At 42.5% G+C, this 26,852-nt stretch overlaps 1 protein-coding gene across 1 annotated transcript; it reads right to left on the minus strand.

Annotated features, from left to right (window-relative positions):
- Positions 1 to 758: 758 nt before the first annotated feature.
- LOC120063219 (indoleamine 2,3-dioxygenase 2-like) lies at positions 759 to 17,581 on the minus strand. The gene is made up of 10 exons (XM_039013446.1): positions 17,385 to 17,581; positions 16,345 to 16,440; positions 15,849 to 15,968; positions 2,910 to 3,028; positions 2,520 to 2,534; positions 2,211 to 2,310; positions 2,010 to 2,127; positions 1,866 to 1,917; positions 1,594 to 1,742; positions 759 to 1,280 (listed from the first exon to the last, which is right to left on the minus strand). The coding sequence occupies exons 1-10, from the start codon at positions 17,475 to 17,477 to the stop codon at positions 817 to 819; spliced, it is 1,326 nt and encodes a 441-aa protein (XP_038869374.1). The 5' UTR covers positions 17,478 to 17,581; the 3' UTR covers positions 759 to 816.
- Between the last annotated feature and the right edge of the window lie 9,271 nt (positions 17,582 to 26,852).

Here is a 26,852-nt window from a genome sequence, read left to right on the forward strand (position 1 = left end):
TTCCAACTCAATCATCAAGTTTGCAGACGACACTACAGTGGTAGGCCTGATTACCAACAATGATGAGACGGCCTACAGGGAGGCGGTGAGGGCCCTCGGAGTGTGGTGTCAGGAAAATAACCTCTCACTCAACGTCAACAAAACAAAGGAGATGATCGTGGACTACAGGAAACAGCAGAGGGAGCACCCCCCTATCCACATCGACGGGACAGTAGTGGAGAGGGTAGTAAGTTTTAAGTTCCTCGGCGTACACATCAAGGACAAACTGAAATGGTCCACCCACACAGACAGCGTGGTGAAGAAGGTGCAACAGGACCACTCCCAAACAGGACATGTAGGATAGGTTGCATAAAATACAGAAAAACCCTGACTATACTGTCCGTGATGACATATGAAATCAGTACTCAGATTACGGTTAAGTATCACCCTGGTTGTATTAACTGTCAGGTCATGATAAGCTAACTTTCAAAACTTTCCCCAGTCTGCCCTGGGGATCAGTGCGAGTTTTCTGGCTATGACCAAATGCCATATAGGATTTGGGGTTGTGGTATGAGCACAGTCAGTCTGGACTAGTATCCAATATATATTTTACATTCTATTTTAGATTGAATAAAGAGATTAGTGGTTGCATTTAATGGAAACGAACACATGGTTTAAATTAAGGTTTGAACTGAAAGAGTGGCATCATGTATGCAGAGCATGTCAATAACACGGGGACTCGTTTAGTCAGACATCAAACCTTGTCATGCACAAACCTCTCATAATTACAAGTCATTTCATTAATTTATTAAACACACTGTAGGTATAAAAGTGTCTCTAAAATGTGTTAGATTGCAGATGTGTTTGATGAGTTGTGTATTGTGTGTTTTGAGGTTGTGCTCCATTTGTGCTCTTCTGCATGGCCCTGTTGTCCAGAGGCAGGGAGACGTCCCGTGTGCGGTCCCTCACAGTCTTTAGGAAGCTCATGATGCCCGAGCCGCCAGTACCCGTCTCCTCTAGAGCCGTGGGCGCCCTGCTGACAGTCTCCTCCTGGGAACTGTTGCCCTGGCTTCGCAGCTGGCGGGCACGGGCAGCGGGAACGGTGATGAAGCGGCTGACCACGTTGATGTGGTAGCTGCGGAGGGCCATTAGCTTGGTCACACATAGCTGAAAAGCTGCGGTCAGAAGCTCACTAGCCTCCTGCTGGACAAAGCCTCGCAGGGAGGGCTGCAGAGATATGTCCTGGATCAGATGCTTGTGGGAAGAGGGCATGTAGTTTCTCATACGGGTCAGAAAGGCTCCTGTACAAGTAGAACACATATTCACCCTCAGTGGAAATAACATCTTCAGGAGACCTTTGTGTTAAAAAAATATGCCTATGTAAAATATAATGCCATGCCAATATGTTGTAGACATGCAGCCACATACAGTATGTATAACACAACTCCACCGTCATAACTCTTTATGGTTTTAAGTGAACACTTCCTTATTGCCAAAGGAAACATCTGTTAAGATGTACTTGTTAACACAGCCATGTGTATCTCTGCAAAACATTTATTAATTATTGTGTGGTAATATTGACTCCTCTGGACCTGTCTAATTTTGCTTTCTTACCACACTTTTCCTCATGTTTGACTCCTAGCAACTCATCAAAGCAGTGCAGCAGACTGCTCTGGGCAGCACTCGCACCAGAATACTCCATAGGCTCTGCCTGGATGCCTTCATACACCAAACCAGCTGGCATGGATGAGTTATCTTTCCACCTGAACCACACACATACAGCCATACATTATGAATACAGTCATATTGTCAGACAACTTAGACAATTAACTTCTGTCAGACTCATTTTGTATCATTTAGGCCTACTAGGGGTGTTCAGTACTTACCCAGACAGATAGATCCTTATAATGCCATAGAAGACTTCTGGCTTGACATACGCTGGAACAACATAAGATACATCTATATGCTGAGAATGCAGGTGAACTGGACTGAATATCAACACAGTAAAACATCTGTTTCAGTTGTAGTACCATGCATCAGTTTGAGTGCATCTGTCATGCCCTCCATCGCCTGGCTGATTTCCTCTAGTGCACTTGTCACAGTCTCAGCATCACCACACTGGACCCCATTAATAACCAGGGGAATACTCTGAAACACACCCACATTAACAATGTCACTCAGAATTGGGCATCTCATTTTACAGCTCTGTGTGTTTCAGAAGAGGCCTTCACCTTGATGGCTGGCACTGCAGCCAGCTCCACTAGTAGAGTGACCATGAAGAATCCCTTCACACTGTCCCCACCAGGCAGAGTGACAAGCAACTCCAAGTTCCTGGGAGAGCGATGAAAACAACAACTATCACCATGGCCACAATGACAGCTGGTAGAAGAAGTTAACGTTCCTGCAAACATTTCAGGAGATTGTTAGATTGCAATAGTATGATTTCAAATGTCAGCGAGAGCCAACGAGCAAAGACTATTGGAATGCATGGAATCTACAAATACAGCTGGTTGGAATCAATTATTCAAGGCAATACTTACTCCATGTCAAATGGTCTGGTACGGGAGATGAGGAGGTGACATGAAAAAGAAACACATTTACCTTAAATATCACTGAGACAAAAATAGAACAGTATAACAGAATATAATTTGGGGTGTGCTTATCTTTGTCCTATTTCACACAGGTAATGTGTTTTTTGCATATCCCACTCTCCCTGAGAAACCCACAGAGAGTGGGGTCTTGGCTAGGGTCTGCTATTCAACAGCGAACCTGTAGCAAGTAGGGTTAAGTGTCTTGCTCAAGGGCACATCGACAGATTTTTCACCTTCTCAGCTTGGGGATTCAAACCAGCAACTTTTCAGTTACTTGCCCAACTCTCTAACCGCTAGGCTACCTGCCGCCCCGGAGAATCTTGATTATTCCAAACTTACCCATGTGGATCCCTCTTCTTCCAGTTAGCCAGTACTGCGTCTGCATGGGTAAGGATGGGAGGAAGGCCTAGACGCTGAGACACCTTCCAGTATGGAATGGCCAGGTTGCGGGGGAGCATCTTATGGGAGATAAGAGTTCATATCAGAGGGACATGCAATTATTTTCATGATGATACTCTCGGTGCATTGCATGATGCCTGGGGTTATGTTTACAGATAGTCAAGTCCCGAATGTGTTTGCATCCAGTAACTATTTGTTGGTGTTCCATATCTCAAACCTGAAGGTGCCAAAGTTGCTGGATAATTTCACCTTTGATTTACTGTAGGAAGATATTACAGTTTTTATCAATCCGGTTCAAGCATTCTTTGGAACAATGTTTTTGATTTTCAAAATAGAGTTGACAAGTCACAGAACTGTGGCCTTTTATAAAACAGTAAATGCATTTTCTAAATGTAGTTGCATTCTAAAAACATAAATACATTCCTCAAAACTATATACGGTCAAAATTGCTAATTTATACTTCTCTTGAATCCATGCAGACAAAACAGAAAGGTAGTCTTTAAAAAATCCCAGTAGATCAATACATTTCCTTTGCAGTTATTAAATCATAATGATCCAAATTGGAAAAATACAGTTGAAGTCAGAGGTTTACATACACTTAGGTTGGAGTCATCAAAACTAGTTTTTCAACCACTCCACAAATTTATTTTTAACAAACTATAGTTTTGGCAAGTTGGTTAGGACATGTACTTTGAGCATGACACAAGTCATTTTTCCAACAATTGTTTACAAACAGATTATTTCACTTATAATTCACTGTATCACAATTCCAGTGAGTCAGAAGTTTACATAGACTAAGTTGACTGTGCCTTTAAACAGCTTGGAAAATTCCAGAAAATTATGTCATGGCTTTAGTAGCTTCTGATAGGCTAATTGACATCATTTGAGTAAATTGGAGGTGTACCTGTGGATGTATTTCAAGGCCTACCTTCAAACTCAGTGCCTCTTTGCTTGACATCATGAGAAAATCAAAAGAAATCAACCAAGACCTCAGAAAAAAAATTGTAGACCTCCACAAGTAAGGTTCATCCTTGGGAGCAATTTCCAAATGCCTGAAGGTACCACGTTCATCTGTACAAACAATAGTATGCAATTAAAAACACCATGGGACTACGCAGACGTCATAACGCTCAGGAAGAAGACGCGTTCTGTCTCCTAGAGATTAACCTACTTTGGTGCAAAAAGTGCAAATCAATCCCAGAACAACAGCAAAGGACCTTGTGAAGATGCTGGAGGAAACAGGTACAAAGGTATCTATATCCACAGTAAAACGAGTCCTATATCGACATAACCTGAAAGGCCGCTCAAAAAGGAAGAAGCCACTGCTCCAAAACCACCATGAAGAAAAGCCAGACTACGGTTTGCAACTGCACATGGGGACAAAGATCATACTTTTTGGAGAAATGTCCTCTGGTCTGATGAAACAAAAATATAACTGTTTGGCCATAATGTCCATTGTTATGTTTGGAGGAAAAAGGGGGAGTCTTGCAAGCCAAAGAACACCATCCCAACCTTGAAGCACGGGGGTGGCAGCATCATGTTGTGGGGGTGCTTTTCTGCAGGAGAGACTGGTGCACTTCACAAAATAGATGGCATCATGAGGTAGGACAATTATGTGGATATATTGAAGCAACATCTCAAGACATCAGTCAAGAAGTTAAAGCTTGGTCGCAAATGGTCTTCCAAATGAACAATGACCCCAAGCATACTTCCAAAGTTGTGACAAAATTGCTTAAGGACAACAAAATCAAGGTATTGGAGTGGCCATCACAAAGCCCTGACCTCAATCCCATAGAACATTTGTGGGCAGAACTGAAAAGTGTGTGCGAGCAAGAAGGCCTAAAAACCTGACTCAGTTGCACCAGCTCTGTCAGGCGGAACGGGCCAAAATTCACCCAATTTATTGTGGGAAGCTTGTGGAAGACTACCTGAAATGTTTGATCCAAGTTAAACAATTTAAAGGCAATGCTACCAAATACTAATTGAGTGTATGTAAACTTCTGACCCACTGGGAATGTGATGAAAGAAATAAAAGCTGAAAGAAATAATAATCTCTACTATTATTCTGACATTTCACATTCTTAAAATAAAGTGGTGATCCTAACTGACCTAAGACATTGAATTTTTACAAGGATAAAATGTCAGGAATTGTGAAAATTGAGTTTAAATGTATTTGGCTAAGGTGTATGTAAACTTCTGACTTCAACTGTAACTATCAAAAGGTGCAGAATTATGGGTAATGATTCTCCTCTTATGCATATTTCACTAAACACTTTCATACACATTGTCACGCGGAGCGGAACAGGTGAACCCAAGAGCAGACTCAGATGAGGAGACTGGGATGAGGTAACCAAGTTATTTATTTAAACACGGGGGGGAGATTGAATGCAGGCCAGGGGAAGCTTGGGTGGGTTGCTGGAAACCAGGTGCGGAGGGTGAGGCTGGAGCGAGAGGTGTGGGAACAGGGTAAGCAGTTCCGGAGGGGAATCCAAAGGAGCGTAGAGTGGGGAATCGAGGACCGAGTAGCAGGACAGATGAGAAGTCGGACTGGAGACAGGGACCAGAGTCAGAGCGGGCAGAACTGTAGCGGAGAGGAAAACAGCGTCAGGCAAGGGAAAACAGGCACAACAGGAACAAACAGCTAGAAACATGGACTGACTGGGCAGAGATTACGATCTGGTAGTGTGGAAGTGGCAGGACTGAGTATTTGTAGAGGTCTTGATTATGGAACAGGTTGCAGCTGGTGGGGATCTGCTTTGACTCCAGCACACATGTCTCTGCCCACACAAAAACAGACACACCGAGAGAAGGAGAGAGCACTGGGGGAGTGGCGGCAGGTCAAGGAGGCACCGGATGAGCACTGGAGGGCGTGGCAGGAGCAGATGTGACACACGTTAAATCAAATAGGATTCCTGATCAAGAAGAAAATGGAAAACAAGCACATTGTGTGCAGGATTTATTCAAATAAAATTGTATTTGTCACATGCGCCGAATACAACAGGTGTAGATCATGCAATATTTACTAACGAGCCCTTTCCCAACAATGAGTTAAAACGTATGAAAAACTTGCAAAATAAAAAGGAAATAGTAACGCAATAAAATTAAATTATGAGAATATATACACGGAGTACCGGTACAGAGTCAATGTGCAAGGGTAGAAGGTAGTTGAGGTAATATGTACATGACAAGGGTAGGTGACAACACATTCGCCACGTGTGCGCCACGGGTGCGTGCCCAGTCGCCTCCTGTACTCCCTGTTCACTCATGACTGCACGGCCAAGCACGACTCCAACACCATCATTAAGTTTGCCGATGACACAACAGGCCTGATCACCGACAATGACGAGTTCCCGCCATTCCCACTGTCTCCCTTAATGGTAGATTATTCTGTCACGTTGGTATGAAGGAATCGGGAGACAGGCGCATGAATGCGTAATAGTTTTTAAAATTTCTTTACCCAAATTACAGCGTGCCGTATAAAGGCACGGGGACGAAGACCAAACAGTCACGTAACAAAAACACAGGGTTGAAACCCAAACAAAGAGCGAGGAGTACCTTGAATAAATAACACAAGCGCACAATGATACCACACGGGACGAGACCGGTAATCATCTGCGCAATTGGAAAAATACAGCACAGGTACTCACACGATCAACGGCCATTGGAACAATAATCGACAGCCCAATGGAAACCAAAGAGTACACTTCTACAAGTACTAATCAGTGGGAATAGGGGATAGGTGTGCGTAATGAAAGTTCCGGAGGGATCCGTGACAGTACCCCCCCTTGACGCTCTGCACCAGCAGCACAACGACACCGGTCTCGAGGACGATCACAGGAACGCAGTGCGGGTCGATCAGGACCCGATGCAGCTGCCGAAGTTGCGTCGTCGTACGGGCTACTTGCCGCTGCCAAAGTTGCGGCGGTGTCGGACGGACCAGTAGCAGTGACGTCGGACGGACCGGAAGTGGCGTCGCCGGACGGACCCATTTTAGCGACGTCGGACGGCCCAGTTGCAGCTGTCGAAGTTGCGGAGGCGCCAGACGGACCAGTCGCAGCGTCGTCGGACGGGCCATTCCCACTGTCTCCCTTAATGGTAGATTATTCTGTCACGTTGGTATGAAGGGATCGGGAGACAGGCGCATGAATGCGTAATAGTTTAAAAAATTTCTTTACCCAAATTACAGCGTGCCGTATAAAGGCACGGGGACGAAGACCAAACAGTCACGTAACAAAAACACAGGGTTGAAACCCAAACAAAGAGCGAGGAGTACCTTGAATAAATAACACAAGCGCACAATGATACCACACGGGACGAGACCGGTAATCATCTGCGCAATATACGTGGCACGAAAGCCAAAACACAGCACAGGTACTCACACGACCAACGGCCATTGGAACAATAATCGAAAGCCCAATGGAAACCAAAGGGTACACTTATACAAGTACAAATAGGTGGTAATAGGGGACAGGTGTGCGTAATGAAAGTTCCGGAGGGATCCGTGACAAATTCTCTGTTCCTGCTCCCTTGTCTCTCGTCCACATTGATACAAATCATAAATTGATAAGGTACTAAGATGTATAATGTCTCCATCAAATCTAAGAAGTTATTTAAATGTTTTTATTCTTACTTATTCGTAGACAAATGTTCAATGATGTATGAAATTGGAGTTGTTCTTCATCAACTGGTAATACATACATAATGAAGCAGGTTAATAGTTTAAACATTTCCCTTTTAATTCCAATGCTTTTTTTCAAGATACAACATTGTTATCTTTGGCGGTATAGATGGATTTTCAAGGAAGGTAAGTATATTATTTTGTATGCATATTGCATATTTCCCATCACCTAATGAACAACCAGAATACCAGTCTGGTGTTAAGCATTCTGTGCTGTATTGACTTATCCTGAAAATGACATCTGCTGCTTTAGATTGAACGGTCATATCTCAGTTATTGTTTTCATATCTACACAAAATAAGCTATTTTCTTTACTTTCAGAGTGCGAGCTGATCAACGGGTCGAAAATGTAGATATTGCCAGATGTATGTTCACTGTCCGAGGAACAGGCCGTGGAAGCTTTATTGCTGGCAAAAGTGTCCATAACCAGAGGTAATTAAACTGTTCTGTGTTCTTTTTCTTTCTTCATCTCTATCTGTCTTGTACATGAAACCTGTCTCACATGCATTAATTTAAAAACCCTTAGGATGTCAGCTGCAAATTTTCAGATTTTCACAACATAAACACTCAGCCATTTTCACTTGACGATCAATCCCCTGTTGCTGCCAAGTCATGATTTCCCTGGGGGTTAGCCTTGCAATAACCAAGTGGTGAGACACATAGCCCTCTATGTTTAAGTGTTTCAGGTACACTGAGATAGGTGTCTGCATCACATATAGTCAGTAACCACTCACAGAGGCACACACAACTTGTATTTCTATAACCTCGGACCCACCTCAGTGTTCACTATTCATAGAGGAAGAACACATGACCACAGAGATTAGGTTCCTGCACTCCACAAAACCTTTTCTTTCTCTCTGTTAGAGTGGAACGCTTATAGAGAGATGTTTGGAGTGCTGTGACATGTCAGTACTACAACTTGCTGCGCAATTTGGAAGAAGAAGGCTACCTTGACCTGTAAAATTATATCCACTGTGTGGGATATGTGTTCCTACCTCATCTGCAGGCAGGTCTGCAGCATTTCACAGAGAGTTGGAATAATCACCCTTTAAGTACAGAGGTGAACCTGACACCTCAGCAGCTGTTGCCTTAGCACTACACAACTGATTCAAATGATCAAGTCATCATCAAGCTTCAGGTGGTATTTATGTATTCAGTTGTGATCTGGTAATGTAAAAGTCTAATAATGACATTATCTTCTATTGTTTGTCCTCATGTGTCTGTTTTTCAGCATAAAGTACTCTGTAGCCACTTAGCGTGGACACCAGGTGAGACTACACACACAGATTCCTGTTGAACACAGTCTCTTTAACTACCTTATTTTCTCAATAACAGTCTCTCTCCTTCACTTCATCCCCCTCCCCCTTCTCCCTAAATCCTGTAGGTTATATCAGCTGTGTCGGTGAACCCCTCTCGCATCTGAACTGGCTGACACAGTGGGCACAGCATGATCATAGGTGAGAGGTCACTTGGTCGAGTCAACAAGAAGTATTATTAAAAAGATGCTTTACATTGAAATACAGATAGAGATGTAGTAGTCCCAGAGTTAACGATCCAAGGTCAGTTTTGCATTTCACCTCCTAATGATTATGATGACTGACAGTGTTAGAATAAAAAAAACAAAGCTTAATTATGCTCTCTGTCTATCCATCTGTCTCTCATCTGCATCTATGTTTTGATGTAAGAGAAGAAACCAGTCCCGTCATCGCCACCTCACCCGCTCTTAAGATAACCTTCGGGCCGACTGGGAGCGTAAGGCTGGTTTGGAGACACCGCTAGAGACAATATGTAATTGTGATGGACAGAGAGAATATTAGGTTAGCACTGTAATTCATTAATCACATGCTGCCTTCACTGCTCCTCTGTTTTACCTCTTTCCTTTTCTGTCTTCTACACCTCTCTCCCCACCTCCTCTTTCTTCCTCTTTTTTTTATAATGCACACCATATGTGCATTGAAGTACAGATTGAACTTGTACTTATAATATAATATTACAATTATAATATTGATAATACATGTATTATGTATTTATAACTCCTGGATAATGAACTTTCAATAAAGAGTTTCACATTCTCCACTGGTTAAAATTAAGTATCTCATTGAAACACTACACCTATCCTGTGTCCTCAGAATAATGCAAATGAAGGGAGTTAGATATGCATAGGAAGTGTAGTTTACTGTTTTTCTTCTGTATATATGAATTACAACTCAGCCTTTACTTAAATCATGGTTCTAGTCTATTGCATAGTTACAATGTGTAATCATTGATGTCCCAGGAGCAGGAGTGGTAAACACTGTTGAAGTGTATAATTGTAATAAATGCATGCAGACAAAGCATCATTCAAAGAAGGGAGTTTGATACACCTGGTATTGGATATGACTGAAAAAGAATGTCTCACATAGATTCATACCTGAACTGCACCTTTATTTGCCACGGTAGAGTACATAATCAGTGAATATATTCAATGTACAGGCTATAATTGTCACGTCCTGACCATAGTTCTTATGTGTTTTGCTTGTTTTAGTGTTGGTCAGGACGTGAGCTGGGTGGGCATTCTATGTTGTGTGTCTAGTTTGTCTGTTTCTGTGTTCGGCCTAATATGGTTCTCAATCAGAGGCAGCTGTCAATCGTTGTCCCTGATTGAGAATCATATATAGGTGGCTTGTTTTGTGTTGGGGATTTGTGGGTGGTTGTTTCCTGTCTCTGTGTTTTGTCTGCACCAGAAAGGACTGTATCGGTAAGCCACGTTTGTTATTTTGTAGTTTTGTAAGTGTTCACGTTTTCGTCTTGTAATTAAATATGTTAACACGGAATACGCTGCGTCTTGGTCCGATCCCTGCTACACCTCCTCTTCAGACGAAGAGGAGGAAGGCTGCCGTTACAATAATGTGGGGATCTCATGGTGGTAACAACTACAGTACATGTAAACTCAGCAAAAAAAGAAAAGTCCTCTCACTGTCAACTGCGTTTATTTTCAGCAAACTTAATTAACATGTGTAAAAATTTGTATGAACATGACAAGATTCAACAACTGAGACATAAACTGAACAAGTTCCACAGACATGTGACGAACAGAAATTGAATAATGTGTCCCTGAACAAAGGGGGGATCAAAAGTAACAAGCAGTATCTGGTGTGGCCACCAGCTGCATTAAGTACTGCAGTGCATCTCCTCCTCATGGACTCCACCAGATTTGCCAGTTCTTGCTGTGAGATGTTACCTCAGTCTTCCACCAAGTTCTCTGACATTTCTGGGGGGAATGGCCCGAGTCCTCACCCTCCGATCCAACAGGTCCCAGACGTGCTCAATGGGATTAAGATCTGGGCTCTTCGCTGGCCATGGCAGAACACTGACATTCCTGTCTAGCAGGAAATCACACACAGAACGAGCAGTATGGCTGGTGGCATTGTCATGCTGGAGGGTCATGTCAGGATGAGCCTGCAGGAAGGGTACCACATGAGGGAGGAGGATGTCTTCCCTGCAACACACAGCATTGAGATTGCCTGCAATGACAACAAGCCTCGAGTACAGGCCTCGGTGTAACGCTCATTCCTTCAACGATAAACGCAAATACGACCATCACCCCTGGTGAGACAAAACCGCGACTCATCAGTGAAGAGCATTTTTTGCCAGTCCTGTCTGGTCCAGTGACGGTGGGTTTGTGCCCATAGGCAACGTTGTTGCCGGTGATGTCTGGTGAGGACCTGCCTTACAACAGGCCTACAAGCTCTCAGTCTAGCCTCTCTCAGCCTATAGAGGACAGTCTGAGCACTGATTGAGGGATTGTGCATTCCTGGTGTAACTCGAACAGTTGTTGTTGCCATCCTGTACCTGTTCCGCAGGTGTGATGTTCGGATGTACCGATCCTGTGCAGGTGTTGTTACACGTGGTCTGCCACTGCGAGGACGATCAGCTGTCCGTCCTGTCTCCCTGTAGCGCTGTCTTAAGCGTCTCACAGTACGGACATTGCAATTTATTTCCCTGGCCACATCTGCAGTCCTCATGCCTCCTTGCAGCATGCCTAAGGCACATTCACGCAGATGAGCAGGGACCCTGGGCATCTTTCTTATGGTGTTTTTCAGAGTCAGTAGAAAGGCCTCTTTAGTGTCCTAAGTTTTCATAACTGTGACCTTAATTGCCTACCGTCTGTAAGTTGTTGGTGTCTTAACGACCGTTCCACAGGTGCATGTTCATGAATTGGTTATTGTTCATTGAACAAGCATGGGAAACAGTGTTTAAACCCCTTACAATGAAGATCTGTGAAGTAATTTGGATTTTTACGAATTATCTTTGGAAGACAGGGTCCTGAAAAAGGGACGTTTCTTTTTTTGCTGAGTTTATATACAGTTGAAGTCGGAAGTTTACATACACTTAGGTTGGAGTCATTTAAAACAAGTTTTTCAACCACTCCACAAATTGTTTGTTAACAAACTATAGTTTTGGCAAGTCGGTTAGGACATCTACTTTGTGCATGACACAAGTAACTTTTCCAACAATTGTTTACAGACAGATTATTTCACTTATAATTCATTGTATCAGTATTCCAATGGGTCAGAAGTTTACATAGACTAAGTTGACTGTGCCTTTAAACAGCTTGAAAAATTCCAGAAAATGATGTCTTGGTTTTAGAAGCTTCTGATAGGCTAATTGACATCATTTGAGTCAATTGGAGGTGTACCTGTGGATGTATTTCAAGGCCTACCTTCAAACTCAGTGCCTCTTTGCTTGACATCATTGGAAAATCTAAAGAAATCAGCCAAGACCGCAGAAAAACATTTGTAGAACTCCACAAGTCTTGTTCATCCTTGGGAGCAATTTCCAAACGCCTAAAGGTACCATGCTCATCTGTACAAACAATAGTACGCAAGTATAAACATCATGGGACCACGCAGCCGTCATACCGCTCAGGAAGGAGACGCGTTCTGTCTCCTAGAGATGAACGTACAGTGGGGCAAAAAAGTATTTAGTCAGCCACCAATTGTGCAAGTTCTCCCACTTAAAAAGATGAGAGAGGCCTGTAATTTTCATCATAGATACACTTCAACTATGACAGACAAAATGAGAAAAAAAAATGCAGAAAATCACATTGTAGGATTTTTAATGAATTTATTTGCAAATTATGGTGGAATAAGTATTTGGTCACCTACAAACAAGCAAGATTTCTGCCTCTCACAGACCTGTAACTTCTTCTTTAAGAGGCTCCTCTGTCCTCCACTCGTTACCTGTATTAATGGCACCTGTTTGAACTTGTTATCAGTATAAAAGACACCTGTCCACAACCTCAAACAGTCACACTCCAAACTCCACTATGGCCAAGACCAAAGAGCTGTCAAAGGACACCAGAAACAAAATTGTAGACCTGCACCAGGCTGGGAAGACTGAATCTGCAATAGGTAAGCAGCTTGGTTTGAAGAAATCAACTGTGGGAGCAATTATTAGGAAATGGAAGACATACAAGACCACTGATAATCTCCCTCGATCTGGGGCTCCACGCAAGATCTCACCCCGTGGGGTCAAAATGATCACAAGAACGGTCAGCAAAAATCCCAGAACCACACGGGGGGACCTAGTGAATGACCTGCATAGAGCTGGGACCAAAGTAACAAAGCCTACCATCAGTAACACACTACGCTGCCAGGGACTCAAATCCTGCAGTGCCAGACGTGTCCCCCTGCTTAAGCCAGTACATGTCCAGGCCCGTCTGAAGTTTGCTAGAGAGCATTTGGATGATCCAGAAGAAGATTGGGAGAATGTCATATGGTCAGATGAAACCAAAATATAACTTTTTGGTAAAAACTCAACTCGTCGTGTTTGGAGGACAAAGAATGCTGAGTTTCATCCAAAGAACACCATACCTACTGTGAAGCATGGGGGTGGAAACATCATGCTTTGGGGCTGTTTTTCTGCAAAGGGACCAGGACGACTGATCCGTGTAAAGGACAGAATGAATGGGGCCATGTATCGTGAGATTTTGACTGAAAACCTCCTTCCATCAGCAAGGGCATTGAAGATGAAACGTGGCTGGGTCTTTCAGCATGACAATGATCCCAAACACACCGCCCGGGCAACGAAGGAGTGGCTTCGTAAGAAGCATTTCAAGGTCCTGGAGTGGCCTAGCCAGTCTCCAGATCTCAACCCCATAGAAAATCCTTGGAGGGAGTTGAAAGTCCGTGTTGCCCAGCAACAGCCCCAAAACATCACTGCTGTAGAGGAGATCTGCATGGAGGAATGGGCCAAAATACCAGCAACAGTGTGTGAAAACCTTGTGAAGACTTACAGAAAACGTTTGACCTCTGTCATTGCCAACAAAGGGTATATAACAAAGTATTGAGATAAACTTTTGTTATTGACCAAATACTTATTTTCCACCATAATTTGCAAATAAATTCATTAAAAATCCTACAATGTGATTTTCTGCATTTTTTTCTCATTTTGTCTGTCATAGTTGAAGTGTACCTATGATGAAAATTACAGGCCTCTCTCATCTTTTTAAGTGGGAGAACTTGCACAATTGGTGGCTGACTAAATACTTTTTTGCCCCACTGTACATTCGTGTGAAAAGTGCAAATAAATCCCAGAACAACGGCAAAGGTCCTTGTGAAGATGTTGGAGGAAACAGGCACAAAAGTATCTATATCCACAGTAAAACGAGTCCTATATTGACATAACTTGAAAGGCCGCTCAGCAAGGAAGAAGCCACTGCTCCAAAACCGGCATAAAATAGCCAGACTACGGTTTGCAACTGCACATGTGGACAAAGATCGTACTTTTTGGAGAAATGTCCTCTGGTCTGATGAAACAAATATGAAGTAATATAGCAAGTTAACTATTTATTTGCTTATTGTGTAGTGTAGAATACAAATAACTATGTACCTATGGATGTGTAGCTAGCTACTGTATGTAGCCGATCTGTGTTTGGACCCTAAAATGTTTGGTATGAATATTAATTCAGAACCTATGTACCTCAGCTATCATAGTTGATGTATCGACTTCAAGTCTGAATGGCATTAATGAAGCCTATGGATTGAGTAGAATATAAAACCTTTATTGTGCCAAGGATGCAAGTCCTACAGTTGAAGTTGGAAGTTTTATTTCTTTCATCACATTCCCAGTGGGTCAGAAGTTTACATGCACTCAATTAGTATTTGGTAGCATTACCTTTAAATTGTTTAACAAGTGTCAAATGTTTTGGGTTTTCCACAAGCTTCCCACAATAAGTTGGGTGAATTTTGGCCCATTCCTCCTTACAGAGCTGGTGCAACTGAGTCAGGTTTGTAGGCCTCCTTGCTCCCACATGCTTTTTCAGTTCTGCCCACAAATTTTCTATGGGATTGAGGTCAGGGCTTTGTGATGGCCACTCCAATACCTTGACTTTGTTGTCCTTAAGCCATTTTTACACAACTTTGGAAGTATGCTTGGGGTCATTGTCCATTTAGAAGACCCACTTGCGACCAAGCTTTAACTTCCTTGACTGTCTTGAGATGTTGCTTCAATATATCCACATAATTGTCCTTCCTCATGAAGCCATATATTTTATGACGTGCACCAGTCTCTCCTGCAGCAAAGCACCACCACAACATGATGCTGCCACCCCCGTGCTTCACGGTTGGGATGGTGTTCTTCGGCTTGCAAGCCGCCCCCTTTTTCCTCCAAACATAATGGTCATTATGGTCAAATAGTTCTATTTTTGTTTCATCAGACCAGAGGACATTTCTCCAAAAAGTATGATCTTTGTCCCCATGTGCAGTTGCAAACTGAATTCTGGCTCTTTTTCATGGTGGTTTTGGAGCAGTGGCTCCTTCCTTGCTGAGCGGCCTTTCAGGTTATGTCAATATAGGACTCGTTTTACTGTGGATATAGATACTTTTGTTCCTGTATCCTCCAGCATCTTCACAAGGTCCTTTGCCGTTGTTCTGGGAAAGATTTGCACTTTTCGCACCAAAGTACATTCATCTCTTAACTTCAACTTTAATCTTCTGACCCACTGGAATTGTGATACAGTGAAATAATCTGTCTGTAAAAAATTGTTGAAAAAATTACTTGTATCATGCACAAAGTAGATGTCCTAACCGACTTGCAAAAACTATAGTTTGTTAACAAGAAATATGTGAAGTGGTTGAAAAACAAGTTTTAATGACTCCAACCTAAGTATGTTAACTTCCAACTTGAACTGTACATAATAAGAAGGGTTGGTGAAAAACCTTGACTGTGTCATTCTCCCCCTCCTGCCACACGTAGCCCATGGTCATCACACTCAGGGCCAAATGGGCCAGGCGCAGTTCTCTGTGGCTCTCCAGGAATCGGGTGTTCAGCAAGGGCATCTGAGTGAGTAAATGGAAGAATGGCGCTGACACTATATCACATACAATTGTGAGTAATTATGAATACACTCTGCTTGACACATTGCAAATGACCCATTTAACATTTATTTTGTATATAAATGCTTCAGGCTATGTAATTTTAATTGGATTTATGTTTTGTCATCTCTGCACAGGTGAAGTCACACATTGTTATTAAAAGTTTAGATTGTTTTATGTGAACTGTCACCAAAAGCGGTTGAATATATAAATCTATTTCATTTCCACTGTATGTGTTCCAAACCAAGTTTGTGGAATTCAACCAGGTGGTAGAATTCCAATCCATTCCCCCCTATTTGAACCGTTTACTGATCAGCTGAGTTTGACAGCATAGACTTACCTTGAGAATGTGGGAGCGCAGCGTGTGAGAGTAGATGAGCTCTGTAACATGCTGGGCAATGTCCATCCAGGGCTGGTAGTATGGCGGCAACTCTGTCTTTAGGGTATTGAGTCATATTGAAAGTGTCAATGTATTGTCCCTCAATTAATAATATTGTTGGATGCTCTGTCTCGTATCAGGATAGGTTATGCAGAGTAGGCCACAAGCAACTGTGGAAAGTGTCAAACACGCTTATGAAATTAGTTATAAAATCTATTCCACGTATTTTATGTATTCCAAATGATGCACTGGACATATCAGTAGTTAGAAAGGCAATCTTGCTGTTTCCTCATTACATCAATGCTTTGCTTTATCAAGGATAAAGGATAAAGTTTACTAACAGGACAAACACAAAGGATGCCAACTGCAAGTTGTTGTGGAAACTAGATCCAAAGATTAAGCAGAGACTAATTTTATGGTATAATAGTGAATCGTTTAATGAATACGAGCAGCGGTTAGGTAGATCCGTCTCTGATCGCAGTCAGGGAAGGAGCTCCAAGAGTAAATGATTACATGTCCCTTATATAGTGGGAGGTGATAATACAATCATATTGTTACACAACAGTTATTTTACAGAAACAACAGTTCCAGAACACAATGGCCTTAACAGGAGTCTATGAAATGCATAACATCAAAGTCCAGCACAGAACAATAACATAACCCTTGAGAAGTGGCAACAGCTCATCCCAATTCTGCCTCAACAAAGTATAACATATATCAACCTTGTCTGGATTGGAATGCTCTCATCTGTACTCTGCACTCCAAATTCAAAAACACCAAGTCTTAACCACAGCTTGATTTGGGGGTCTCAGGGAAACTAATGTCACTGTCTGAGGCTGAGAAAGTTACAACCTGCTTACAACATTTACAAATATATCAATACTACTTACTTTCCACTTACTTTGATTTAACAAACAACTAATGACTATAAGCAACAGTTGTAATGGGAAACAACTAATGACTGCAATGGGTATCCCATAAGATAAGGAGGCTGTACCTACCAGGGGTGCAGGGAGAATGAAGCCAGACACCTCAGAGACATGGTAGGGGTCCAGAGAGAAAGGCTTCTGTGAGTCTGTGATAGTAGTGGCCATGGGGGCTGAAAGAGGATCCCTATATGTGCAGTGATTGTCAGGCAGTTTGAATGATCTGGTAAGTATGCAAAGTGAGTCCAGCCAGACCTCAAACTGTCTGCACCCCAGCACAGAGTTCACTTGTAAACCATGTCAACAAAGATCTGCTTACACAACTTTTCTTTTTACCTTTAGCCACACTATTGCACAATGGTCTCATCACATCATGAGTTAGTAGTTATAGGGTCGAGTTTGACTTGACCTAGTTTGAGTTGTACTGTTATCAGTCTATAAACATGTTTATGCGAGAAACGTGTTACAGTAAATTACACATTGTTATTTTGAATACAAAATAGCAGCTTATATAGCAGTGAAGAAAATAGTAACGCAGCAGCCTCATCTAGTGGAATAAATAACACATTACAATGGTTAGAATCACATGATTTCAGGTGACTTTAGATTACCAAATCTCTGTACATTTTCACTTAAGCATTGTCAATTAACATATGCAATACCATTGTTTTAAGCAATGTTATGTTTAGGGTTACAGTAGCCAAAAACACACAGTAACACCAATGTGTTCATGAAAGTCAATAACTAATTAGTCCTTCCCAAGGAGGTTTACTGTTAACAATAGCTAAGCTTATTTATAGATGAGTGTGCACAGATTTGGGTGTGATGCAGCCTCTGGCACATTATTGTTATTTAAAAACCTTGTGTCAATGCAACTAAGGAATGTATAGAAAATACATTACTAACTGCCTTTACAGAATTACACAATTTTGGCTAATCAAGTAGGCCTACTCTGGCTTTTCTTTCCACACAAGGACATTTAATGATAAAATACTGCACTAGGCAAGTTCATAGAAATGTTGAACTCTAAAGGTCAAATGATCCTCCTGTCCTCTGAACAAAGTTAAAATATACCAAAACATGTGTATGTGTGTACAATCCAGCACAAAGTGTAGTGAAGAAAGCAGTCTCAGGACCAGCCTAACAGAAAACAAAGTTTTCAATACACTTTACAACAAGGAGGCCAGTGAGTGACTGTCTGCATTCATGTCAGTATATCAACTGACCAACAGCTGTCTACAGGTATGCTTAGGCTATGTATTATGTCTACATTTCTTACTTAATTTAGAATATACCGATGAGAACTCTCGGATCCGAATAAGTGCATTTACACATAATACTTACATGTGAGCTGGATGTGACTCTTCTGTCTACATTGGGTCCTCTGTATTTTATTGCTATTAACTTAAGTTAATGTACTGTATGTGCTTTCAGTGCATCCACACTGCATGTTTTTTATTTTTTCAAATTGTATTCCACACTGGGCAGAAATATGTTCACAATGTGGCCCTGGCCACCTCGAGACTACACATCACTTCACTGATGTGGCTCAAACTCTCAGGTATTTAAAAAAAATCTCTTACTGTCTCTCTTGCAGTCTGTCTGCCTTTTAGAGGGGTTTCCTAACCCCAGCGTACTGCTTTATACCAAAAGTGATGATAGGGCATTTGGTTGAAAAACTAATTAGAAGTGTATTGCAAATATTGTTTCTGCCATCTTTTATAATTTCAGCTGATGATCCTTGGAACACACACACCAGGCAGAGCCACAGCCAGTATGAGGGATGGAAGTCCTACCAGCTGCTGCCTGTATTTTTTACGAGTCACTAGAATGTGAAGCTTCACCGGAATAGGCAAGCCCAGGTTGTAGAATCTTGTGTGCATGTCTTTCTACAGTGACAGACTGTTGCATGAAGGTTGGTTAAACACACTATCGCCATAGCAGAGGTCACCTTTCAATCTGTTGCATTCATTTAATATTATTGATGTAGGCAAACTTGCCTTTCAAGCCCTCAACTTGTCATTCGTTGACAAGACTAAGTCTTGTTCAATGTATGAGTTTTAGTACTTCCTACTCTGAATTATGTGGTCATATGAGTGAAAAGTGTATTTTGTTGTATGCTTAAAGTCTGCCCTGTCACACTCCTTTCTGCTTGTTTTGAGCTGGACTCTTTTGATTGCAGAAGTGGGAACACCTGTGGGTATTTGGTGTATATATAAAGACACAACATATGTTATATTATTTGTATTGCCTGGCAGGTTGGCATTCCTTTTATAAGAGGACAGCCAACCTGAGCCTCTCCCTGACACCTCTTGCATCCTAGAATGAGTAGCCAGATCCTAGAATGAATAGCCCGACTTTCTGTAGTCTTCACCCCAACCATCTAGCCACTGACTCAGCAAGCCAGCATTGTCAGACGCAGATGAGAAGCAGATGTGATTGACGGCCACATACCCTTCACCAGGAGCAACACCAGACAAACTGGGAGCTTGACTGGACCCGTTAAGTCCTCGGCCTTGGTGAGTCTGTGCAAACTGTGTGTGTGGTGGAAATGTGGGGGGCTGAGATACCAGCTTTGAGAGCCTTGGGTGTTGGTGGAGTTACTGACCTGTGTGTGTGTGTGTGTGTGTGTGTGTGTGTGTGTGTGTGTGTGTGTGTGTGTGTGTGTGTGTGTGTGTGTGTGTGTGTGTGTGTGTGTGTGTGTGTGTGTGTGTGTGTGTGTGTGTGTGTGTGTGTGTGTGTGTGTGTGTGTGTGTGTGTGTGTGTGTTAATCCTGTGACTAGGGCTGTTGCTGTGACATTATTACTGCCACACTGGCAGTCATGGGTCATGACTGCAGTAAAATTCTACGTGACCAATGAATCACAGTAATCTCATTTTATGTACTCTGGACATATTTTAGTAGTACCCAACTCTCTAACTCTCATCAGGTCACTAATGACCTGGTACTCGGGGCTCTATTGTCCCTCCATCAGGTCCCAATGGCCTGGTACTCAGGGCTCTATTGTCCCTCCATCAGGTCCCAATGGCCTGGTGCTCAGGGCTCTATTGTCCTTCCATCAGGTCCTAATGGCCTGGTGCTCAGGGCTCTATTGTCCCTCTAACCACTCTGATATCAATGCAAATGAAATCAAAAATCACATCAAACTCATCAAAACAGTATGTGCTTTTAAAATTCCTTTGAGCAATATGAGATGGACGGGAGTTCCACGCAATAATGGCTCTATATACGTATATACTGTACACTTTCTTGAATTTGTTCTGGATTTGAGGACTGTGAAAAGACCTCTGGTGTTCAGTCAGATGAGGTAAGTGTGTGTCAAAGCTGTGTGTAAATTGACTATGCAAAAACTTTAGCATTTTTTGCACATGAATGTTTCTTATAAAAAGAAGTAATGCAGTCAATCTCTCCTAAACTCTTAGCGAAGACAGACTGGCATGCATAGTATTTATATTAGAACTCTAATCGGGAACGTGAGCTGGGTTTAGACCGTCATGAGACAGGTTAGTTTTAACTAGGTTTTTCTTTGCAGCACTAGGCCACATGACTGGACAATAATCAAGAGAAGACATAACTGGAACCTGCAGGACTTGCTTTTTGGAGTGTGGTGTCAAAAAAGCAGAGCACCTCTTTATTATGGGCAGACCTCTACCCATGGGCAGACCTTTACAACCATAGCATCTATATGTTTTGACCATGACAGTTTACAGTCTAAGGTAACACCAATTAATTTAGTCTACTCAACCTGTTCAACAGCCACGCCATTCATTACCAGATTCAGCTGAGGTCTAGAGCTTAGGGAATAATTTGTACAAAATAGTTTATTACTGGCCACCCATTCCAAAACTAACTGCAACACCTTGTTAAGGGTTTCAGTGACTTCATTTGCTGTGGTTGCGGAATCATCAGCATAAATTACCTGCCAGTGGCAGAGGGCCTAGAGAGCTGGCCTGTGGTACACCCCACCATACATGTTTGACTTTAGAGAGGCTTCCATAAAAGAAAACTCACTGAGTTCTATTACACTGAACACAAATATATGCAAACATTTCGAAGATTTTACTGAGTTACAGTTCAAGGAATCTGTCAATTGAAATAAATTCATTAGGCCATAATCTATGGATTTCACATGACTGTGAACACAGATATGCATTTGTTGGTCACATATACTTTAAAAAAGTTAGGGGCGTGGATCAGAAAATCAGTCAGTATCTGGTGTGACCACCATGTGTCGCACTCCATGAGGCAAATCTCCTTCGCTTAGAGTTGATCAGGCTGTTGATTGTGGAATGTTGTCCCACTCCTCTTCAATGGCTGTGTGAAGTTGCTGGATATTGGCAGGAACTGGAACACAATGTCGTACACGCCGATCCAGAGCATCCCAAACATGCTCAATGGGTGACATGTCTGAGTATGCAGGCCATGGAAGAACTGGGACATTTTCAGGAATTGTGTACAGATCCTTGCGACATGGGGCCATGCATTATCATGCTGAAACATGATGTGATGTCGTCAGATGAATGGCACGACAATGGGCCTCAGGATCTTGTCACGGTGTCTCTGTGCATTCAAATTGTCATCGATAAAATGCAATCGTGTTCATTGTCCGTAGTTTATGCCTGCCCATACCATAACCCCACTGCCACCATTGGGCACTCTGTTCACAACGTTGACATCAGCAAACTGCTTGCCTGTTAAGGTTGAAACTGGGATTCATCCATGAAGAGCACACTTCTCCAGCATCAGTGGCCATTGAAGGTGAGCATTTGCCACTGAAGTTGATTACGACCCCAAACTGCAGTCAGATAATGCATAAATTCTTTGGTTGTGCAAACCCATAGTTTCATCAGCTGTCCGGGTGGCTGGTCTCAGACGATCCCGCAGGTGAAGAAGCCAAATGTGGAGGTCCGTCCTGGGCTGGCGGGGTTACATGTGGTCTGTGGTTGTGAGGCCAGTTGGAAGTATTGTCAAATTCTCAAAAATGAAGTTGGAGGCGGCTTATGGTAGAAAAATTAACATTACATTCTCTGGCAATAGCTCTGGTGGACATTCCTGCAGTTAGCATGACAATTGCACCCTCCCTCAACTTGAGACAACTGTGGAATAATGTTGTGTGACAAAACTGCATATTTTAGAGTAGCGATTTATTGTCCCTAGCACAATGTGCACCTGTGCAATGATCATGCTGTTTAATCACATTCTTGATATGCAACAGCTGTCAGGTGGATGGGCTATCTTGGCAAAGGAGATATGCTCACTAACAGGGATGTAAACAAATTTGTGTACATAATTTGAGAGAAATATGTTTTGTCTGTATGGAAAATATCTGGGATCCTTTATTTCAGCTCATGAAACATGGAACCAACACTTTACATTTGGGTTTATATTTTTGTTCAGTGTAGATAGCTCTGTTTCACCTGTCTTGTGTTTGTCTCCATCCCCCACCAGGTGTCTTATTTTTCCCCATTATCCCCTGTGTATTTATACCTGCGTTTTCTTTTTGTCTTTTGCCAGTTCATCTTGTTTGTTAGGTCTTACCAGCGTGTTTTACGTTTCTCCTGTCCTCAAGTTTTAGTTTTCTAGTCTTCCTGGTTCTGACCTTTCTGCCTGTCCTGACACTGCCTGCCGTTCTTTCCCTGATTGACTCTGCCTTGGATTACGAACCTCTGCCTGCCCCTTTGTTATAATACATATTCTGAGAATCGAACTATCCGCCTCCTGTGTTTGCATCTGGGTCATATCCTGAGTAGTAATAGTACGAACTGGCCATGACTGAACCAGGTCCGCAACGCTGCCCCCTCCAAGGAGCCAAATTGGAAGACACAAGGAGTTACTTCATAACCTTGTGGAGGGACTCCATACCTTGGCAGAATGCCATGACCATGCCTTCAATGCATTGTTGGAACAAATCAAACTACGCTGTAGATTTTCACAAGTTGGCCACCGAGAGTGCCTGGAACCCGGAGTCCATGTTCGACACCTTCCTTCACGGATTATCGGATGTAATTAAAGATGAACTCACAGCCAGGGAGCTGCCCATGGACCTCGACTCCCTCATAGCCTTGACCATAATGATCGATGGGCGGGTACGGGAATGCAGCAGGGATAGGTCTGTTTCCGGCCACACGTGCTCTTCCACGGGTTCCCCCTCGCCTCTGAAGAATCCCGGAAGTCCCAGATGCCTGCATTTCTGAGAGAATCCGATGTCACCTGAGTTCCCTGTCGACTAGCCTACTCCGGAGCCCATGCAACTGGGCAGGGCCAGGTTGTCATCTGAGGAAAGTTTACGCAGACTGAGCTCCGAAAGTTGTCTGTTGTGGTACTTCAGAACATTTCATATCCACCTGTCCATTAAAAGACCAGGCTCATCAGTAGGTATGAGTATACTGGTGGGCCATACAGGGAGTCTCCCATCTCCCATTACTCGTACTCCTCCCCATGCTATCCTGCTGTGGGGTGACCGGTCTAAATATCTCCAGGTGCTCATTGGTCAACGGGAGCTTTATGGACGGGAGCTTTATGGACGGGAGCTTTAAGGACGCGACCTTGGTGTCAGAGCTGGGCATCTCCACACAACCCCTCTCCATTCCCATGGATGCCAGAGCATTGGATGGACTCTCTATTGGCAGGGTCACTCCCAGTACGGTTCCCATCAACCTGCGAGTGTCAGGTAACCACAGTGAGTCCATGCAGTTTCTGCTCATTGAGTCTCATGTACACGTGGTTTTGGGATCGTAATGGCTCCAGAGGCACAACACCCTGATCAACTGGGCTATGGGTTCTATTCTGGGTTGGAGCCCATTCTGTCACGCACGTTGTCTCAAGGCAGCGCAGCCTGCCCCTGGACGTCCTCCTGCGGGCTTGGGAAAAGCCTCAGATCTCTCAGCCATTCCCGTGGAGTACCAGGACCTCCGGGAGGTTTTCAACAAGGTCCGCGCCACATCTCCTCCTCCGCATCAACCCTACAACTGCGCCATTGACCTCCTCCCGGGGACTACACCGCCTTGGGGACGTCTTTATTCCCTGTCTGGTTTGGAGACCAAGACCATGGAAGGGTACATTGAGGACTCTCTGACTGCAGGGTTCATTTGTCCTTCTGCCTCCCCTCCTCATGGAGTTAATCTATACCAGCTGATACAAGTAGGTATCCTATATTAGGTAGGCCAACTGCTACTTGGATAGATAGGTGGAGGTTGCAAGCATAGAGGTAGATGTCTACAGTATCTAACTCTATGGTTGCAAGTCATTACTTTGCACTGATTCTCCTCATGGGCAGTACCAATATGAATTTGACCTAAAAGTCATGTTACTGCGTGAGTTGCATTCCAATTCTTCACCCTTCTCCCAAAGTGTGCACACTTTCTTTCATGGATTTAGCAATGCTGGAAACTATCTCCTGCCAGTGCTTACACACCTATTCTATGCTTTTAAATCCATGATGAAGAGTGTGCAAGTGCACACTTAACCATCTTCTTCCAATGATCTGCACTTGTTAACCCCCCTTTGTGGATTTAAGGCAATGGATTGTTACCACCATGGTTGGGGGGATTTCTGCCATATTCCTTACACTACCAGTTCATTCCTTTTCAAGCCCATGAGGAGGATTATATGAATGCATACTTCGGTTTAGGGGTAGTGGGTCGGCTTGGTCCTGATTCTTTACCCTTCCTCCCAAAGTGTGCACTAGTTCAGTGGTCCTCATTCTTGGCGCTGAAGTGCAGCAGTGTGTAAATTGTCATCCCTACCTGTGCTATAACAAACACCTAATTGAACTACAATAAGACCATACTTGGGTAAATTTAGTGAATTAATGGTTGGTTGTGACAACATGCATTAAACCCAAGCATACAGTTATTGTGAACAATAACAAAAACAGTAATAGAATTGTGACTTGTGCACTTATCGTTAGTTGTACATTGATCATCTGTGTTATGTTTCCACTCATGTTTAACCTTTTTGCATAATTTGTGCTCCTTTTCACAGGTTGTCCTGGCTGATGAGCTGTCTTCATAGCTGAGAAAAGACGATGAGGAATATCACTTCGTCCCCAATAATACTACTAAAGTTTCGAACTGTACCGATGAGAAAGAGGAGGGCAGACTTATCCATTGTCAAGTCAAGTTTACAGTGCCAATTTGTTACCAGGCACTAGTCACATGTTTAACAAGGTATTCTGCGAATAGAATTACAATACAGAAATGTTCTTGTTCTTTAGTGAAATTCTACCAATGTTATGTTGGAAACCTGTTTCTTGAACACCATTGATTCTAAGGACAATAAGTGTTACCTGTAGGACAATTTCTGTATCGCAGGTCTCCAAGTGTACAGTAGGTGTATATCCTTAATAAAATAATTTGTGATGGCTAATTGTGCAGACTGATTGCCATGGCATGGACATGACAAATCAGTTAATTCAACACTTATCTTCTTTATGCTTCTGATTTTCAAGTCTATACCAGGCCTGGGCAATTATTTTCCATAGAGGGCCACATTAGAATATATTTTTGCCATCGCAAGCCGGAATCATATTACAGGATTATACATCATGTGTATGACTGTGTTGGCAGATATATATATATACAGTTGGAGTCGGAAGTTTACATACACTTAGGTTGGAGTTATTAAAACAAGTTTTTCAACCACTCCACAAATTTTTTGTTAACAAGCTATAGTTTTGGCAAGTCGGTTAGGAGATCTACTTTGTGCATGACACAAGTATTTTTTCCAACAATTGATTACAGACAGATTATTTCATGTATAATTCACTGTATCACAAGTCCATTGGGACAGAAGTTTACATACACTAAGTTGACTGTGCCTTTAAAACCTCTCTAGGATATGTGGGACAGTAGTGTCCCACTTGGCCAAAATCCAGAAAAAATGTAGCGGGCCAAATTCAAATATATTACTATAAAAATAATTTTTTTATGAAATCACACACGAAAGACACCAAATTAAAGCTACACATGTTGTGAATCCAGCCAACATGTCTGATTTCAAAACGGATTTACGGGGAAAGCACACCAAACAATTATGTTAGCTCAGTACATAGCCACAGAAAAACATAGCCATTTTCCCAGCAAAAGATAGTAGTCACAAAAACCAGAAATAGAGATAAAATTAATCACTAACCTTTGAACATCTTCATCAGATGACACTCATAGGACATCATGTTACCCAATACATTTATGTTTTGTTCGATAATGTGCATATGTATATCCATAAATGACCAAATGCCTCCAAAATATCCGGAGAAATTGCAGAGAGCCACATCAAATAACAGAAATACTCATCATAAACTTTGATCAAAGATACATGTTTTACATAGAATTAAAGATACACTTGTTCTTAAAACCTCTAACGAGTCTGTCAGGATTTGGCCAGGATTGTTCAGGTTTTGGTCACTAGATGTCCCCATTGCACCTTTTTTGAACCTTTTGTTTTTTCCTTGCTCTAATTATTGTTTGCACCTGTGTGTCGTTTCCTTGTTGGTATTTAAACCCTGTGTGTTCCTCAGTTCTTTGCTCAGTGTTTGTATGTTA

This window comes from Salvelinus namaycush, chromosome 18 (genome assembly GCF_016432855.1).
Source record: "Salvelinus namaycush isolate Seneca chromosome 18, SaNama_1.0, whole genome shotgun sequence".
NCBI classification, from domain to species: Eukaryota; Metazoa; Chordata; class Actinopteri; order Salmoniformes; family Salmonidae; genus Salvelinus; species Salvelinus namaycush.

Coding starts and splice junctions, on each gene's coding strand:
- LOC120063219 (XM_039013446.1), bottom strand. CDS start 17,477: ATGGCCACTACTATCACAGACTCACAGAAGCCTTTCTCTCTGGACCCC. Junction 16,441..17,384: donor TCATTCTCCCTGCACCCCTG/GTAGGTACAGCC, acceptor AATACCCTAAAG/ACAGAGTTGCCGCCATACTA. Junction 1,918..2,009: donor TGCACTCAAACTGATGCATG/GTACTACAACTG, acceptor ATGTTGTTCCAG/CGTATGTCAAGCCAGAAGTC.